This window comes from Eptatretus burgeri, chromosome 8 (assembly GCF_056783735.1).
Source record: "Eptatretus burgeri isolate ZD-2024b chromosome 8, Ebu_testis_v1, whole genome shotgun sequence".
Lineage (NCBI taxonomy): Eukaryota > Metazoa > Chordata > Myxini > Myxiniformes > Myxinidae > Eptatretus > Eptatretus burgeri.
In genome coordinates, this window is record NC_140968.1 from 98,980,766 (window position 1) to 99,000,226 (window position 19,461).

Consider the following 19,461-nt stretch of genomic DNA (forward strand, 5'->3'; position numbering starts at 1 on the left):
TTTGACCATCGTGCCAGCAATAGCTCGCCTGGCTTCGCGAAAGATCGTTACTCTTCGCGAAGGACACTGTGGAATGTTTAACGTCCACCAACGAATGTTGGCAGCATGGACGCATGTTTAACGTCAATCCGAGGGACGGCACATGCATTGATGAATCACCCTACTTGTGAAACACTGGGATGACAGTTTGTAGCTGGGTTGGGATTCAAACCCAAGCGAGACAACTTAGAGGCGCGTGTGCGTTCCTCGAGGCCATCTCGTAAGCCATCTCCACCAATGACCAATGTTGGCAGATGGGTGCCTGGTGCTCTTCTTCAAAGCAGGATAAAGCTCACACCTGAAAATGCGCTTCACCTACTTTCTCCATCGCAGTTAGCGTGCCTCTCTCAACATTCAGTAGAGAAAATGAATTGCCCACTGCGTGAAGAAGACCATTATGGCTCAGCAAGTCTTCACCAAGACTAAAATTATGGATAGAGACTCCAACTCACCGCAACTTTATCAAGCTACCACACTCCCACTGCATTTCATTCCATTACTCCCCATCCAGTCTTCCCAGATTTACCTGGAAGCTGCTAAAATGGAGGCATTCAGTCCACCGATACAGGACAGCGCAACAGACAGGGGAATGGTCCAGCTGAATAGGCCGAAGACCTTGTCGGCAAAACTCTGTCAAAGACAAATCAAGACGAGCAAGTAAGGCAGTTCAGAAGCATTCTGGTTCGAAAGCACAACATTTGCAGGAACTGGTCAAAGTGTGGACAATATGACCGAGAAGGTGATAGGAAATCACAAATTACAACATACTCACGATGGCCTGACATGCTCATCAAGGCACAAATTTACGACGTACTGCACCACCTTTGGCTCAAAACAAATTCGGTGATCGGTTTCGAATGAAGAGACGGCTACAACCGATTTATCACCACAGAGGGGAGAGATAAAATGTCCCACATTTTGCAAATGTGCCCACCGACTCACACATATTGGAACCTACTTTGGGCAGCTATTTGACTCTCCTCCCCTCTTCCTTGTTCTCCTTCTCCCCCTCCTCCTCGCTTAACAAACAGCTCATCTTAAACTGATTGAAAGTGGCCAGCAATACAAGTTTAATGAATGACTAGTTTATGCAAAGGAAGCATGTCCCACAAACTAAAGTTCAAGGTTTTATAAACAGTACAGACGCTGGAAATGCATCAGCGGCACCAGAGGTTCCGGCCCAATTGCATCCATCGGCAACAATGGCATATCCAAATCCATTCGGACCAGAGGTGCTGCCGAAACAGTCTCCTGGGCGATTGGGCACAATCCTGGATGGGTCGCCACTCCGACGCAGGATACTCGAATGGCTCAATCATCCAAGCAAGCTGGTACTCACTTTGCCGACCTCGGAAGGATGACAGCCTGATTCAACCCCACCTGGTATTAATTCATTTCAACAGCCAAGCAGGATTTGAACTCGACGCTCTAGGATCCCAAGCCCACCACCCTAACCATTTAGCCAACACCAGGCATAACAACGGTACATATTATCATACCATCAAAGGGAAAGCTTTCCCATGGTGAAGTCATTGACAGGCTGGATGGTGAGGGGAACTTTGCAATCAATGCCATCACAATTTGGCAATACTTCACAAATTATCTCGCTGTGCCGATAAGGATATTGTGACGTCCACGGGACTTGAACAGTCCCGCCAACGTAGAATGAGCCGAAACGATGGAGGCGGTTTATTTTTTATATAACCCAAAGATGGCGGTTTTAATCGCTCTACCGCAAACGGGACGAGGAAGGTGGCAAGAGTCGCTTTTCACTGAGTTAATAATGTTTATTTCTCTAACAGAAATAATAATAATAATAAGACTCGGCAAGAGGAGGGATCCGGGGCGATTCGACGGGATGGTGGTGTGGGTTCGGGCGTGGGGAAAACACAAACAATTCCAATGGATATACAAATCTCAAACCCTCTAAGGCGCCAGGTACACACACACACACACACACACACACACACACACACACACACACACACACACACACACACACACACACACACACACACACACACACACACACACACACATACACACATACACACATACACACACACACACACACACACACACACACACACACACACACACACACACAACGTAGCTGGTCCTGGTGGTCAGGCTGGCCCGTGGTGTAGACGCAACAGTCCCTGGATTGGCGTCGGACGAGCTGGCGTTGCGCTCGACTGGTGCAGGAGACACCGTGGTGCTGTCGACCTCCTGGTGTCGGCCCAAGTCCGCTCACAGCCGCCAGGGAGCCAGTTCTGGCGCCAAGTTGCGAGCAGGAGAGGGAGGCAGGTCCGCCCGCCGTTCGACCCCGTACTCCGAGCCAGCAGAACCCCAGAGCCAACCGAGGTGAGGCACGAGGCACAGCAAGGCCACGAGACACGATCAATCCAGTAACGAACCAGCGCAACAATCGAGCATGCTCCGAGCACAACAGCCTCCACCAAAACGGTTTTTCTTTATCGATCTTCTTCTTCCACCCCTTTTTCCCGAACAGAACCTTTTTATCCTCGAATCCTCGTCACTTCCAATCGAGCCGTTTTATTGGCCCTCCGCCGTCGCCTTCCGCCAATCGTGATCACGGGGCGGAGCCATCCGCAGCACTGTCCTGTGACGTCACGGCAAGCCTCCAGGGAATACTAAAAGGGGTTTACGCAGACACACTTACCCTATCCCGTCTCCCTAACTAATTACGCGACAATTATCATTTCCCCCTTGAAGAAATGGACATTTACTAGACAACTTATCACCACTGAATTGCTACTTATTACATCGAGATCCTGGTACAACTCGAACAGCATGGCATACCCAATTAAACATCCTAATTACCCTTTGAATGCATACCCCCCACCCCCTCAGACATAACACTGCCCCCTCCTCTGGTACCGCAGCTCCTGCAAGGTATATCACAGGCGCTACCGTACCAGCCTTAACACTTACTGACTCACACCTAATTAACCTAACGAAATAAAGTAGGAGGGGCAATCGGCAGCGAGCCGCAGCTAACTTACCTATCCTGCTTAATGTACTACCCCCTTATGGCCTTATCCTCGCCTAAACAATCATTCATTTTTTTTATTTTATTTTATTTTATCACATGAGAGCACTGAGCGAAGTTGCACTCCATCCTCTGGATCATCACTCTTGTCCAACACTCTTCCAGTGATCTGGGGAGGGGAGACAACAGGTTCCACAAAAACACAACACTTATACTTTACATTCCTACTCTAAGCCTTAACGACACTATTCACGGAATATTTACACTTGACCGCCTCCCCCAGTGGATGCTAATGGACCCAGCGTTACGTGGGGAGCCAATTTTCAAATTTGCTTGCCCCAAAATTATGCGGACATCATGCCCTTGCTGCACATGTCAAGTTGTGCGGGATCGAGTGGGACTCACACATCTTCACAACACTCACACCATGGTCATAATCACATTTCTAGGTCATGGTCCCCATTTTAATCATGCAGGCTGAATCCCGTCATGGCCGTGGGGTGGGTTCCCACAAGATGATGGGGGCATCTCAGGCGCAACCATGCCCACAGGTAAGCTTAAGTCCAACCCGGACGTTTCTCCGCCCCGCTACCTTTGATTCCCACCCCCCTGATAGCCATCAGCTCTAACCCCGTACAACACACTGGAAGGGGTCTCACTGGCTCCTCTGGCCTTCCTGGGTCGCCAAGGTCCTACCCGCCTTGGTCGCCCAACCAGACCCTCTCCCAGTTGCCTCCAGACACTGTCACCATTAGCCACCAGGGGTGAATCTCCTTGAAGGGGGTCGCAATTCCCGCTCACCGTGAGCTTCAGCAATCCCTGCGGACAAGCACATCATCCCCACCCACAAAACCCACATGACTCCCCCACCCCATCGGCCTTACATGTGACACCTGCATTTCTAACACTTCACCGACCATGACCTTCCCTGTTACCACACCATGTCCAATAAAAAAATCAACGTGTGCACCATACATTTCACTTCTTAACTTGAAACAACTCACACAGCACTTTTCCTCACCCGATCCACGCACCAGCCATTGGACAGCCACTCGTGCCCGCTTTGTTATCAATTACCCACTGTCCCTATTGTCACTCTAAAACCCAGCAGAACTTACAAACCCATGCCAATTTTCCCACAATTCATTTTTTTTTTACCAAAGGAGGCACTTCGCCACAATCTCAGCAGCCAAGCATGGCCCTGTATGCTCAGCCCGATCTAGTTTCCCCGACCCCCGACAGTGATCTCCGGACTCGACCTAGGTAAGGGCACCTCGGATAGACCTTGCGGTTCAGCAGGAGGATTCATCCTCTCCGGGCTTGAAAGTCTATTGGAGGATCTCTCCATCGCCAGGTACCGGCAATATCGTTGCATGTGTCCTCTTCGCCCGCACCGGAAACAACTCCCCATAAAAGGCCCCCGTGAGTATCGGTGAAATGTCTCTTCCGGTTCCGGACCCCCTCGGCCATAATCGAATTGCTCTATTGGCTGAGCTGGACCCCGCCGCTGTGGCGCACCTACTGCCGAATTACCCTTTATCAAACTCGACAGTTTCTGGCAAATTTCCTAAAACATTTGGGTAATGCCAATTTCTCCCAGCCCCCCTCCCTGATCCTGAATCTCCGCCTGTCGGACCGTCACCGATGGCCTCTCGGGCACCCGATCCGGCCGACTCCACGAGGCCAGCCTGGCTGCGCACTCGGCCGCTCGGTGAACGGTGGGTGGATCATGTAGCTCCACTAGCGCTCGGACCTCAGGGTCCGGAAGAGCAGATAAAAATTTCTCTAGTGCCAGTCTGTCCCATGCCTCCACTGTAAGGTCCCGATACGCGATCCTGACTGATTGGTAAATGTCCTGTGCCAGCTCCTGCACTGTCTCACCCGGCTTTAATCTGTGGTGCTGGAGCTGGGCCCGCACCAGATCACAGTTCGCTGCGAACCCAAACCGACGGCTAAACGCCTCGCAAATGTGAGAGCTGGTCAACATCCCTCCGCGATCACGTTTAACACATCTGCGGTTGGTCCCCGCAACGTTGCCACCAAATTTCCTGTACGTTCCCGCTCATTCTACCCGTTTAGTCGGGAAATACACTCAAATTGCGTCAGAAAAGCTTCAAGGCTCACTGACCCGTCAAAATTTACCAGGGGGATCACTTTTCCGGTGGCCCGCTTCCCAGTTTATCCCTTGTCTGAATCCAGCCCAGGGATCAAGCACCCTTGTGGCTGCGTATCCAATTTCGGAGCCCACTGTGGCCAAAGATGTTTTGTGGTGAGCGTCTCATGGGTCAATTTTGCCTCCTGTTCCAAACGTTGAATGGACCGATTCACCTCTTCCCGCAGGATCTTCTGGGCACGCACAACCTCCTCCAAGGCTCCGTCACGAGTTTGTAGCTGCTCCTCAACCAACCCGGACACTCGACTTACAAAAGACTGCTCTACTAGGCCTTTATCCAAGACTTCATCTTGGCTCATAATTTTATCTTGTTCGTCCAAACGAGCCTCCAATCCTTTTACCTCCTCCGCCAAATTCATCCCTTGCTTCCTCAGCTCTCCCCACTCTTCTACTTGCAGCTGCATACGAGCATCCACACAGGCACGATGACGTTCCAGGCTTTCATCCACCTTATCAACCCGAATGTTCGTTGCATCAATTTTATCTACCAATTTTTTCCGTATATTTTCCCCCTCCAATGTAATTTCTACCTTTGTTTCCTCCAATCTATCCTCGAATTTACTTTGTATTTCCCCCAATTGAACATCCACACACTCCTGCATCTCAGTTTTCATTTTCTCCATCTTTTCCCCCAATTCATCCCTCATTAAATCAATCCGTGCACCCAACTGTTCCCCCATTACCCCCAATTGATCTGTCATTTCTGCCCTCTGTGTCACGAATTGATTTGCCATTTGTGCCGTCATTTCTGCCCTCTGTGCCACGAATTGATTTGCTATTTGTGCTGTCATGTCTGCTATTAAACGTTCCAACATTGTCTGGATCGACATCGCGCCGGTTTCCGGTGCTGCCGGCTTCATTACGGGCGATGAAGCACGGTCCACGCTCGGAATGGGGGAGATTCCGATCCGACTCAGTCTCTCCCTTCTTCCCGCGACTCGCTGCCAGACACGTGGCCTTCCTCCTCAAACATCTGCACATCCGCCATGGTGCAGAAGTCCCGTTTGCCACCAATTAAATTTAATTTGAAAGCTCCCGCCAAAATTTTCCCGCGCTCGCGCACTTTTCTGTAGTAATTTTATATTCCAATTCGTGGCGAGATTTCAGTCCTGGTATATTCTCCCGATACCAAATATAATTTAGAGGGGTTCGAACATCCCACTCCTGACACCAATGTGACGTCCACGGGACTTGAACAGTCCCGCCAACGTAGAACGAGCCGAAACGATGGAGGCGGTTTATTTTTTATATAACCCAAAGATGGCGGTTTTAATCGCTCTACCGCAAACGGGACGAGGAAGGTGGCACGAGTCGCTTTTCACTGAGTTAATAATGTTTATTTCTCTAACAGAAATAATAATAAGACTCGGCAAGAGGAGGGATCCGGGGCGATTCGACGGGATGGTGGTGTGGGTTCGGGCGTGGGGAAAACACAAACAATTCCAATGGATATACAAATCTCAAACCCTCTATGGCGCCAGGTACACACACACACACACACACACACACACACACACACACACACACACACACACACACACACACACACACACACACACACACACACACACACACACACACACACACACAAAACGTAGCTGGTCCTGGTGGTCAGGCTGGCCCGTGGTGTAGACGCAACAGTCCCTGGATTGGCGTCGGACGAGCTGGCGTTGTGCTCGTCTGGTGCAGGAGACACCGTGGTGCTGTCGACCTCCTGGTGTCAGCCCAAGTCCACTCACAGCCGCCAGGGAGCCAGTTCTGGTGCCAAGTTGCGAGCAGGAGAGGGAGGCAGGTCCGCCCGCCGTTCGACCCTGTACTCCGAGCCAGCAGAACCCCAGAGCCAACAGAGGTGAGGCACGAGGCACAGCAAGGCCACGAGACACGATCAATCCAGGAACGAACCAGCGCAACAATCGAGCACGCTCCGAGCACAACAGCCTCCACCAAAACGGTTTTTCTTTATCGATCTTCTTCTTCCACCCCTTTTTCCCAAACAGAACCTTTTTATCCTCGAATCCTCGTCACTTCCAATCAAGCCGTTTTATTGGCCCTCCGCCGTCGCCTTCCGCCAATCATGATCACGGGGCGGAGCCATCCGCAGCACTGTCCTGTGACGTCACGGCAAGCCTCCAGGGAATACTAAAAGGGGTTTACGCAGACACACTTAACCTAACCCGTCCCATACCCCCCCCCCTCAGACGTAACAATATGAAGCAATAAATGGAAATGTGCACACCCAACTGATAACACTATCGAAGAGCACTGCACTCGAAAAGTGCGACGAAGCTGTTGTAACGATGGCCGGAGATTGCTTATTCCTTGGTTTCCTAGGTAATCACGGTTAGTAACTGACTTGGTGCAAATCTCTGTAAAGCTGTTGAACCCACCACAGCCACAGCATCACTCGCGAGGAGAGAGGACTGATCGAGGACCGTGTAGTATGCGATGTTGCACAGGATGTAGATGGTGGTCACGATCGGCATCGAGATGGCGATTGCCAGAGGGAGGTTCCTGTGTGACAAGCAAAGGCACAATCATTCTGTATATCCTCCATTGTGTGATAATATATTAGATTAAGGCAATTGGGACGATCCGTTATTTGAACAGCAGCAACAACGATAAAAGTACATCCACAAATAAATTGATACAAGTACCACACGACCAATTTTGTGACTTATAAGAATGAGTAAACTTGACTTCAGTTGACACTTTCATCCATGACACACATAATAGAGGCCCTCGAGGAAGTTCACGGGTCACAGATGAAATGTCTCCCGAGGCTAAGTCTGCTCTTTCCAGCTTTGGGACAGTAATACTTGGTGACATTTGTTTGATTGTGCATTGTTCTTTTATTTCAATAACACTTTGATTTTCCAACTGTCAGAAATGATGCAACCAGCAGCCACAGGCTCCATAAGAAACAACATCATTCAATTGAATGTTGTTTTTTTTTTTTAAAAGGGTTTTAAAGGTTGCAGAATTTATTTAATTTTTTTTTCGGACATTTACTGCCATTGATGAACCTTCTTTTACACGTTACATTAGTTCTTCATGCCTCTTGTTTGTGTTCTGTATGACGTGCCTGGTGTTGGCTGAATGGTCCTGAGTTCAAATCCCGTTTGGCAATTGAATTAATACCAGGTTGGGGTTGACTCTGCCTGTACATCCTTCTGAGATCAGCAAAATGAGTACCAGCTTGCTGGCATGATTGAGCCATTCGAATATCCTGCGTCAGAGCGACGACCCGTCCAGGATTGTGCCTAATAGCTGAGGAGACTGCTTCGGCAGCACCGACGCTCTGTAAAGAGTATGTTCCGACGGATTTGGATATTTTGTATGATGTCCCAAAAAACAGTAATATAAGTTGTCTGTTTGGAATGTTTTTTAATTTTGTTTGACTGCCAGACAGGCAGACAGACTGAAACAATTTTTCTTTGAATGTCTCAAAAAAGTTACGGATGGATTCAGACTAAACTTGCATCCATCCATCCATTGGGACCATACTCTGTGCAGAGCGTTGGTGCTGCCTAAGCAGTCTCCTTGGCTATTGGGCACAATCCTGGACGGGTCACCACTCCGATACTGGATACCAGCAAGCTGGCACTCATTTTGCAGACATCGGAAGGATGACAGGCCGAGTTAACCCCACCTGGTATTAATTCAACAGCTGAGCGGGATTTGAACTCAGGACCCTTGGATCCAAAGCCCACCACCTGAACCATTATGCCAACACCAGGCATCACACTAAAATGCTGCAATCCAAAACCTTTTGCGAGACAAAATAAATGTATATCGGTAACTAGATGTTGATAATTATGTTCTTGTAATTCATCTAGTAGTCCCAGTAGAATTAGAAGAATGACATCTCCAAATGTGCTTGGTCTGCATGTGATCGATAAACTCCTCCATGAGTGTGAGCAGAGTGAGATAATCTGTTGGTTTCCAAAGATATTACCTTTCAGGGTGTTTTATTTCCTCAGTTACGAAGTTTAGTGTATCCCAACCAGAGTAAGAGAACAAGGCTGAGTAAAGTGCGAGTGCCAGTCCTCCCAGGTGGTAGTTTGACCCTTCGAAGGCCGAGTGGAGGTTTTCCGTGTTCCCTAAGGATGAGGACAAATTGAAAAGTCTCATCTAATGAATACAGCAGGTAACCTCCCAAAAGCATATTTTTTTAAATACATGGTCAAGGCTCATGGAAGAGCAAGAACAGAATAAAATGGAACAAAATGGAAATGAGGGGGGGTGAGGGGAAATGAGGGGAAATGAGTGAGAGTGAGAGTGAGTGAGATCAAAGGGAAGGGGAGGACACACGAGGAGTGAACAAGCTGCACGCAAGCTGATTGAAACGCAGTAAGAAGAGCAAGTGGAAAGCAGGGATGAAACAGGAAGGGAACAAACCAACCGACTTAAAAGGAAAAGAGGTGAAGGAGAGGGGGACAAAAAAAGAAAAATCACACAACTTGGAAAAAGGGAGTGCTTGTGAATGGGGTAATTTGGGGTCAAAGTATTGCACACCAAGGAAACAGCGTCTTCCTGCAATAAAGATCGGCATGTTCATACCACTCGAAGGAACAAATACTTCCGAATCCGCTACCAGTTAATTAGTTAATGCAAGGTGAGATATGAAGCACATCTTTGTTGCACTTTATCCCCATCGTTGGGTGTTCGATGACCTTGGGTGTATGAAGGGTGCACACAATTAGGGTGCAGGTACATCTCATAAACTTCTGTTCCAACACATACATGGTACATAATGCAATTGTTAAAAGTGCATCGAGATCAGGGGTTTTGTGCGTGCACCAAGGTTGCAAATAGCAAGTGAACATATCGCTTTTCGGGTGCATGAACCGAAGGCTTCGTTACCTGATTCAGCCAAAATTATTTTGGGGGATTTTAATCACTGCAGATGCAGAATGTATTGTCGGTATGTGGGCATAAGAAGAACGTGTAGTTGGTTTGCCCCAATACATACGAACAATAAATTTAGCAACCTACAAAGAATGATACAACGCTGTATTTATGCTGCTCTTAACTTTCCTTGTGCATATTCATCGAAGGATTGTCTTCAGCTGGTAAACTCTGACCACAATAACATTGTCTTTTCTTCCTTCATATAAAAGAAATTAAAAAGGTGTCAAGTGGTTACGAAGGAACGGTGAGTTGGGAGCACCGACACCACTGAGCAGCTTCATTTGCACAGATTGGAGTGTATTCCTGAATTAATCCGAGTCGGTGACGGTTACCTGTGAGTTCATTCGGTTTTGTGTTGATTCTGTCATCCTTCATAAAATTATTAAAATTTGCCTGAATAACAAGCCATGGATTTCCAAGAAACTGAAGGACTTATCTGAGCAAAAAAGAGGACAGCCAAGAGATACGCAAGCTGTCTCTAAGCTGTCTAGCCTGGGTTCAAATCCTGACCCAGCTATAAACTGCCATCCTGGTGTTTAACAGGCAGGGCGATTCATCAATGTGTGTGTCATGCCTTGGATGGATGTTAAACTGGGCATCCCGTCTGCCAGCACTCGTTGATGGACGTTAAAGATCACACCGTGTCCTTCGCGAAGAGTACGTGAGCTATCGCCTGCATCCTGAATACCTTTCTGCCCAAAGCTACAGGGGGCACTGCATTCAGCAGAATAATGATGCTACGTTCCCAGCAACGATACAAGCAGCCACAGGCTGCATACAAAATGAATGAATAAATGAGCAAAAGAGGGAAGTGTTATCAGATGGAGACAGATTGCAAGCAAAGGTTATTCGGAAAGAAATTGATAGACAAGTTACAAAGTCTAGAGAAGATTGTAAACAAAAGCTGGAACAGAATTTTAAGGAAAACAATTCACCTGCTGCTTGGCAGGAAACTCAGACGATGATTGGATAGAAGAACAAATTGAGGAGACGACGTTTCGAAAACAATGATGATGTAATAGTCTTGAAAAAAACATTAATCTTGGAAAAAAAACAGGGTTCTGAGTTACTGCCAAGTCACGTGTTGCAGGGAATAAAAATAAAATAAAATGCTTGGTTTTGTTCAATTCCAGGAACGCTTATGGGAAATACAAGGAAACCACCGAGCATCCCGTGATTGAAACACAATGCACATTACGTGGCAGAACACGAGCACGATGACTGACCGACCGCACGATGAGGAAGGAGATGGCAATCACCCCACGGTGTCGCTGCCATGTCACTTCATTACATGTAAAAAGGCCATGGGGCAGTAGGAAGTCAACAGGAAACCATGACATTATACAATCATAGTCCATGCTTCTGATTACGAAACCTTGCCGTGAAGTGAGAGTGTATGGTGCAGATGCTCAAATTAGTAGTTCCGCTCGGTGGTAAGCAAGATGCGGTGTGAGATACACTACCATCGATATATTATCTATAATAATAAATGTGAGTGTACACTGTCAGTGTGTGTGTGTGTGTGTGTGTGTGTGTGTGTGTGTGTGTGTGTGTGTGTGTCCTTCATAACTCCAATACCATGAAACCTATGAGCCTGAACCTTTGCATGCACCGTAAAGGAACTCCAAGGGAGTGCATGAATGAAAACTGGGTATTTGGGTAAAGTTAAACACCCTTTTAAAGATAATTCACGGCCTTATTAAATTAATACAAAAAACAGGCTTACCCTTGGTCAGCCCTCATTCACTTCGCAGGGGGTCTTAATCCGCCATTTTGTTTTGGCCCACTCAAAAAGCCTCAGCTATTTTCCACAATGAACTCACGGTCTAATTAAAGTATATAAATCGACATTCGTAAAGCCTGGTGTTAGCTTGGTGGTTAAAGTGGTTGGCTTAGGATCTTGGGGTCCTGAGTTTGAGCCCCATTGGTTGCTGAATTTATGTTGGTGGCTTAATTTACACCAGGTGGGGTTGACTCGGCCTGTCATCCTTCCGAGGTTGGCGAAATGAGTACCAGTGTAGTGGTAGAGGGGCACAGCATGAGTGGCACAGTCATGTTTCCAAGAAATGATAGCTACCCGGCAGCCAAGGTGCCATACACAAGAACAGAGCAGATCGAAATTGTCTTCAGATTTTAGGATTGCAGCTGGTGGACAAAACAACTGTTGAAATCTGGAGTTAAATTTAAAGAAATTACCCATTCATATCACCAAGCGTATTTACATAATTTACTTGAAGCAAGTAAGGTTGTGATCCCTCCTTCTCCATATTTACAAATTGCCAAAGCACTAAACTTAACATTTTCTCCTGCTCAGAGAATTGTATATGGTGAAGAAAAGATTAAGGAATGTGTGTGCCTAAAGTGTAACTTCATTGAGTACAACTAAAATAATTACGAGAATACGCTCATCAATGAATGCCTGATCTTCGCTGTTAATGTATATACAGCCATTCCTTCACCGTTTCATTGGAGTGCTTGCTCGAGTGCTTAAGCCACTTGGCAAGCGCTCTACAAGATGCTTGCTAATGGATGCCACCTCCTCTGAGCTCCCAAGGTTAATCATGATTTTATAGGATCACATTTTTAAAAAGGTTAATTCCAATGTTAGAGGATCACATTTTTAGCTAATCTGGAATTGGAATTCCAGATAAGGTATTGTCACTCTGCACCGATCATCCGTCTCCTATTTCGACTTCTCCGGCCAAACCCCTGGGCCAATCTGGCAGCAAGGTTCCTCTCCTGACTGGTAACGGAAATTGCAAAGCTTGTTCCAGTCACATGACTTTAAGTAGTTCAAAATGGCAGACTTCTACTCAAAAAAAATCTTCAACTCCAGACCCACCAATCAGAACGTTACCAAATCTGGGTTACAATATTAGGCCAGTGCTCAGATAAGCTACGGCTTCTGTGATCCTATTTTTTTCAAGGGGTTTCCAACGGTCATTTTTTCACAATTCATAACTTATAAATACACGAGCCACCACCTGTTGCAGGGAAGGGGTGGGAGTCCGGAGCGAGGGACGTGGGGTGGGAGGAGGCAGGGGAAGGGATGAAATGTCAGGATACAGCACCTTCATGGTGTTTGTGTTTGATGTCACTTTCTAGGTTCTAAAAAGGCTATTTTTGACTAAAATGTTACACAAGGGGATCTTTTCTTCATTTGTAAGACTTTTATATTTAAACCACAGTGGGTTTTCTTTCTCAAACTAATGTGAGCTACAGGTGGATTTTCTGTGCATTTTGCCGAACCTTGGCAGAGCTTCACGATGCCGGCGATGATGATCCCGATGAGGGCAATGACCTTTGCATAAGTTGAAAAGTCCTGCACACGTATACCATATCGCACCAAGGTGCAGTTCACGTAGGTCAGAGAGCCTGTAGGGGGAAAAAGATGAATGTGTCATTGGTGAACCACCTTTCACTTAACATAAACAAGAAAAAAGAGCAGAGATTGCAGACCCTCGCCAGGACTTGTTTTGTGTGGTGTTTGTGTAGTTTTGTGCGGTGTATTTTGTACTGGTGTGTTCCATAATTGGAACTGCCACTTTATAACTGCTGGCGGTGATGACCGGGTACCAAGATGTCCCGCTTTGATGCAACCCCGCTTTGAACAGACACCTGACCCAGACCCATGACGTTTAATATTATTCAATTGAATTCAGAATGGGATTAAAATAAATTCAATTAAGATCAAATGGAAGAACAAATATGTACAGTCCTACATTGGAGTTGGAATCATCAGAAGGAATCCAAACAAGCAAAAAGCAAAGATGAAACCATCAGGAAGAACCTGGATAGGATTCGGGGTTCAGCTGCTTCTTCTCTACCCCAAAACCAATCTAGGTGCAGCCAAGTGAGCCTTATTCAAAAAAAATTAAAATGTAGAAGAACCCAGATTCAAAAAAATTAAATAAATTTAGCTGCCAGACATTGTGCCCGATCAGGTTGAAATTTAAAACATATATATTCCCCATCACAACTAGATCATAATTTGAAGTTTCACATTGGTCGATGAAGCGGTTCAAGAGAAATAAAAAATTTTAAGATTTTCGCTCAATTCAATATGGCTGCCATACCATGTGACCTATCGACTATTCGTGAATACCCTGGTATCCCCAAGGCTTAGGGAACATGTGTGAAGTTTCCCATCAATCTGTCCAACCGTTCTGGAAAAGAAGATTTTTTTTATATAGGTTTGAAGGAAAATCCAAAATGGCTGCCAAACCATGTGACCTATGACATCTCATGTGTGAATATTTTGTTCCTCATGGATAGGCGGTCATAAGTGTAAAAGGGTGGGTTCACACCCTTTGACTTTTTCACATTTTGTTGGGTTACAGCCTGAATTTCAAAATTGTTTGAATTAAAAAATTGCGTCACTGATCTACACATAATACCCCAAAATGTCGAAGTGGAATTTTGTTTTTTTTAGAAATTCTTACAAATTAATTAAAAAGGAAAAGCTGAAATGTCTTGCATTAATAAGTATTGAACCACTTTGCTATAACATTCCAAATTGAGCTCAGGTACATCCAATTTCCTCCACAACTTGATTGGAGTCTACCTGTGACCATCTCAACTGATTGAACATGCTTCATAAAGAAACACACCTTGCGATATTAGATCTCTCAGTTGAGAGAGCATGTCTGAGCAGAAACTCGACGATGAAGTCCATGGAACTGTCCGTAGAACTCAAAGATATAATTGTGAGGAGGCGTAGATCTGGGGAAGGGTATAAAACAATGTCTAGAGTATTGAAAGTTCCCAAGAGCACATTGAGCTCCATCATTAGGAAACGGAAAGAATATGGAACTACCCAGACTCTTCCTAGAGTTGGCCGTCTGACCAAACTGAGCAACTAAACTAGGTGGGCGACGTGCCGCGATTCGAGTTACGTGGCCGATCGCACGCCGGCGGGCGCGAATTCTCAATAATATATATTGTTACAGTTGTGGAAATTCACAGAACACCAGTCAGGTTCCCCAGAGGTCAGTTATTTCAGTAAGTGTGTGTTCCAGGTTAGATTTCCCCACCAATGTAGAAAGGGAATTATTTGTGTGCCGGGCTGTGCATCTTTGAGTTATTTGTGCAGTGAGTGCAGTTATTATATTTGAGTGCAGCCGTTATTCTTTCTCGATCTTTTATTTTAACAATAACAACAACGCCAACCCACGTCCGCGTGAAGCCGGTTATTTCATCCACGTCCGCGTGAAGCCGGTGATTTCAACCACGTCCGCGTGCAAGCATAACTTGCAAAATGGATCATAACGGCGTTACCCTCTGAAGAAGCTGGCCAATCGGAAGTGAGAGGGGCGGATCCAGCCTGGGTGAAGGTTCAAAGGTGAAAAGGGGGAGGGCGCTGATTTCGGGTGGCAAAGCCCACAGCGGCCCCTCCCCTTGGGGCTATAAAAAGCCGCGATCGCTCGCCGACAAGGAGTTCGGAGTGAAAAGTGTTGTTGGCTGGGTTGGAGAGCGGTTAGTTGAGAACCGTTGGAGAGACGCCGAGCCACCGGCAGGAGTTGAGCCGTTGGAGTTCGGAGTGGAAGGGTTGCCAGCAGGAAGCCGGGTCGAGACCCGTTCGTTCCTCCAGCGCGTCGTCGGCTAGGCCAGGCCGCAGTGAAGGCCGGACGACCGAGGAGAACCGCACAAGCTGCTCATCAAGCCGCCCAAGCGACTGGCGCGTTCGCGACGCACCGGGCCGACCGGAGACACCAGGGGTCGCCGATAAAAAGGACCCATCGAGTCACCACGAGGGTGGCCAGGTAGCCGGCCCGGTCTCTCAGCGCCTGTTCTGGTCATCCCGGCCCTGAGTACATTAAAGGCTCACGAGCCCAGTTCTTTCTTTCTTGGGTTTTGCATGAAAGTCTGTTGCGCCTTGTCCTTAAGTAGAATCGTTGTTAAGTGCCTGTATGTACATTGCATAATAGACATCGACTGTAGGCTTTTGCTCGTGTCCTGTCCCCTATCCCCATTCATTCATTGCTTGCATGCTTGTGCTCAAATAAATGTCCCCCATTGTTGAATGTCACCAGCTCGTTGCGACCCTTTCCTCACATTGACTGCCATGGAGCGTTCGGGGAATAAACTGGCTAACATGACTTGGCGATATATAACCGCTCGGCATTCGCATACAGAACGAGCCGCTTAAGTGGCTCGTTTTCGTGCAGGTCCCGTCGAGGTATAAACTCCCGGTATCTCTGTTCGCGCGAATAATTAGGTACATCGACAATTCGGTGATCGACCCTGTAGCGCATGGACAGAGGGATTGGCTAGTTTATAGTGTCTTAAAAACACCCGTAGCTGGATTTCGGCGTTTGTCTGGAAGCCACGGGCGTAGCCAGAGGTCCAAAAGCGATGAGGCGAAAAGAGATGAACTGTCCTATTTCAGTATTGTGATAGGAGTGGAGATAACAGTATTCAGAGCACTGCTGGGTAGCTTTGATAGTTTACTCCCCAGGGAGCTCAGATGGCCAGAGGGCTCAGGCCAGATCATATTTCAGGCAACTGCCTCATCTGCCCCAGCCTGGCTACGCCCAAGGAAGCTACGACTAGATTGCGCGTTCGGTGGACGCACAGCCTGGATTGGGCTGAAAAGGTCGTGCGCACGCTGAACGGGCGGAAATCTATTACAATATATATATATATATATATATATATATATATATATATATATATATATATATATATACATATATATATATATATATATATACATATATATATATATATACATATATATATATATATATATATATATATACATATATATATATATATATATATATATATATATATATATATATATATATATATATATATACATATACATACATATATATATATACATATACATACATATATATATATATATACATACATATATATATATACATATACATACATATATATATATATATATATATATATATATATATATACATATATATATATATATATATATACATACATATATATATATATATATATATACATACATATATATATATATATATATATATGTATATATATATATATATATATATATATATATATATATATATATATACACACACACACACACACACGTGTCTAACCAGTGCCGAAGAAACAATTCACCCTTCTCGTACTTCGGCAAGCGAGTGTGTGGTGCGCGTGTAGGTGTCTGACCAGCGCCAACGAGACAATTCATCCTTCCCAGTGCCACCAGCAAGTGAGGCTCAGGTTGATCACCAACAACACCAGGGCCTAAACCCACAACAGACGATCTCGGTGCCCTCCAGACGTTGACTGGCGTTCAAGGCTGCCCCGCGAGACGGTGCACGGCAAAGCTGGGTGTTGAGGATGGACGTGACACGCACGCATTTTCAGGATGTTTTCGCTTCACAGACGATTTTCTGGTGAGCGAGACGATTCTCCCCCTCACCTCCCCCTGAATGATCTGTTAGGCACCCATGTCTGTTTAGCTGTAAGTCAACCCCCAATAAGGCCTAGGTCACATTTGCTCTACGGCGAGGATACAGCGGCCGTACGCCCTCTGAATTGACAGAAACGTGCAGCGGCCGCAGAGAAACTGAGGTGGCCTCAGGGAGGCCCTACGCCCTTTGGCTATATTTTACAGGCTGTAGGGTCACCGTGGAATTATAGCGTGCAGTTATAACTTTTTTTCATTTCTACGTTCGCCGTAGCAATTCGACAAGCCAAGCTATGACGTAGATGTGTTCCACGTCGACCGTACGTAGGGCGTACGGTGGGCTTGCGTTATTCGTGCGGCTGCCGTAAGCTCTTCTCAATGAAAAATGAATTTTCCCAACCCCCAAAAAATTACGGCGGCCGCAGTATTTCCACGTTCGCCGTATGGTGGCCTTGCAGTCTGTGTGACTACCTGTGGGCAATGCAGGGTCGACGCACGGTTCCCCTACGCCTGCCGTGCACCTATGTACGGCCTCCGTGGCAGTCTGCGTCGACCGTGCGTCCACCGTGCGCTACCGCTAGAGATCGGAGTATAGGTGTTTGTCTATACCGTGGTGCCCCAAAATCCCAATTTAATTCGTTCCAGGAGGCTGTTCGGATTGCAAAAAGTTCGGATTCCAAAAATATTTTCCCAATAAGAAATAATGGAGTGAATTAATCCGTTTGTGGACCCAGAGAAAACCCACTTTCAAGACACTTTAAACTGAAATTCCCCATGTTTAAGGTAAAATAAGATGAGTAAATGACCTTCGGTGGCGGTGTATTGTACGTAAACTGGTACAATCACCACATCCAAAGATCCACACAAGCTCATGCTCCGGCCTGGGTTCCGATTGCTCACGCACTCTGCGAGAGCGCTGCCCCCAGGGCACCTCATTAAACATGATGCCCGCAGAACCACAATCACTTTCATCAAACGCATCGGGCTGACGTAATCATGGATATTCCAAATTACAACTGGGTTTGCTGTGAAATTCAATCCTTGCCCGACAGTCCGTCACGCCACGTGATCGGATTGCTTTTTTGTTATTAATTAAATCACAAGATGATTAAAAAAAACAAACATCACAAATGAAGGTGAAAACATGAGGTAAGGCCAAAGTCACATTTGGCTCGGCAGCCAGAGGGTCTACAAAATGTATGGGCACTAGCAATTATAAAGCGGCCGCAGTATTTCCACCGTCACACAATGTAGCAGTCACATATGTTTTTAGCAGCCATAGAGAGCTAGGCGTTGTTCCTCTTCTTCTTCTTCCTCTTCTTTTTCTTCTTCTTCTTCTTCTTCTTCTTCTTCTTGTGAAGACAAAACCTTAATCTCTCGGACTCGGCTCTTGTATATACAAGATCCGGATCGCCTTATATACTGAGCACATGTACACATCCTCACATAGCCGGTTCCTTTTGAGAGCGTCTATCATGAACTTTTAAATATATTCGGACATTTGCTTTAAAATTTCGAAAAGTTCACGTTACTATTTAAAGATTATTCCATTTATCGTATTGTAATTTCGTAAATACACGATATATCGTAAATACGTAAATACATTATGACGGGTGTCACTATTGGCCTAATGAAAACATATGACGAAATATCGGAAGTTGTTGTTGTTGTTTTTAAAATATATATATATATATATATATATATATATATATATATATATATATATATATATATATATATATATATTTTTTTAGCCGACAAAACCTTTACGTTTTGGACGCTGCTCTTGGACACATTTGTCCTTGTTATTTTTCGGGTAGCCGCACGGCGTATTTATAAATTGTGGAGACCGAAAACATGTGTGTGCCGTACGGTCTTTGATTTGATGTCGTACGGTGACCTTAGGGCGTTCCT

At 46.0% G+C, this 19,461-nt stretch overlaps 1 protein-coding gene across 2 annotated transcripts in view; it reads right to left on the reverse strand.

Moving 5' to 3' along the window:
* The window catches only part of LOC147022370 (Y+L amino acid transporter 2-like), a 106,221-nt gene that overhangs the window by 56,293 nt on the left and 30,467 nt on the right, over positions 1-19,461 (reverse strand). For both annotated transcript variants that reach the window (XM_085893214.1, XM_085893215.1), the window contains exons 4-7: positions 13,386-13,511; positions 9,181-9,325; positions 7,613-7,736; positions 566-669 (exon numbers count right to left, since the gene is read on the reverse strand). In XM_085893214.1, the coding sequence (XP_085749340.1) occupies positions 566-669; positions 7,613-7,736; positions 9,181-9,325; positions 13,386-13,511 (499 nt within the window). The remainder of the gene's footprint in view (positions 1-565; positions 670-7,612; positions 7,737-9,180; positions 9,326-13,385; positions 13,512-19,461) is intronic.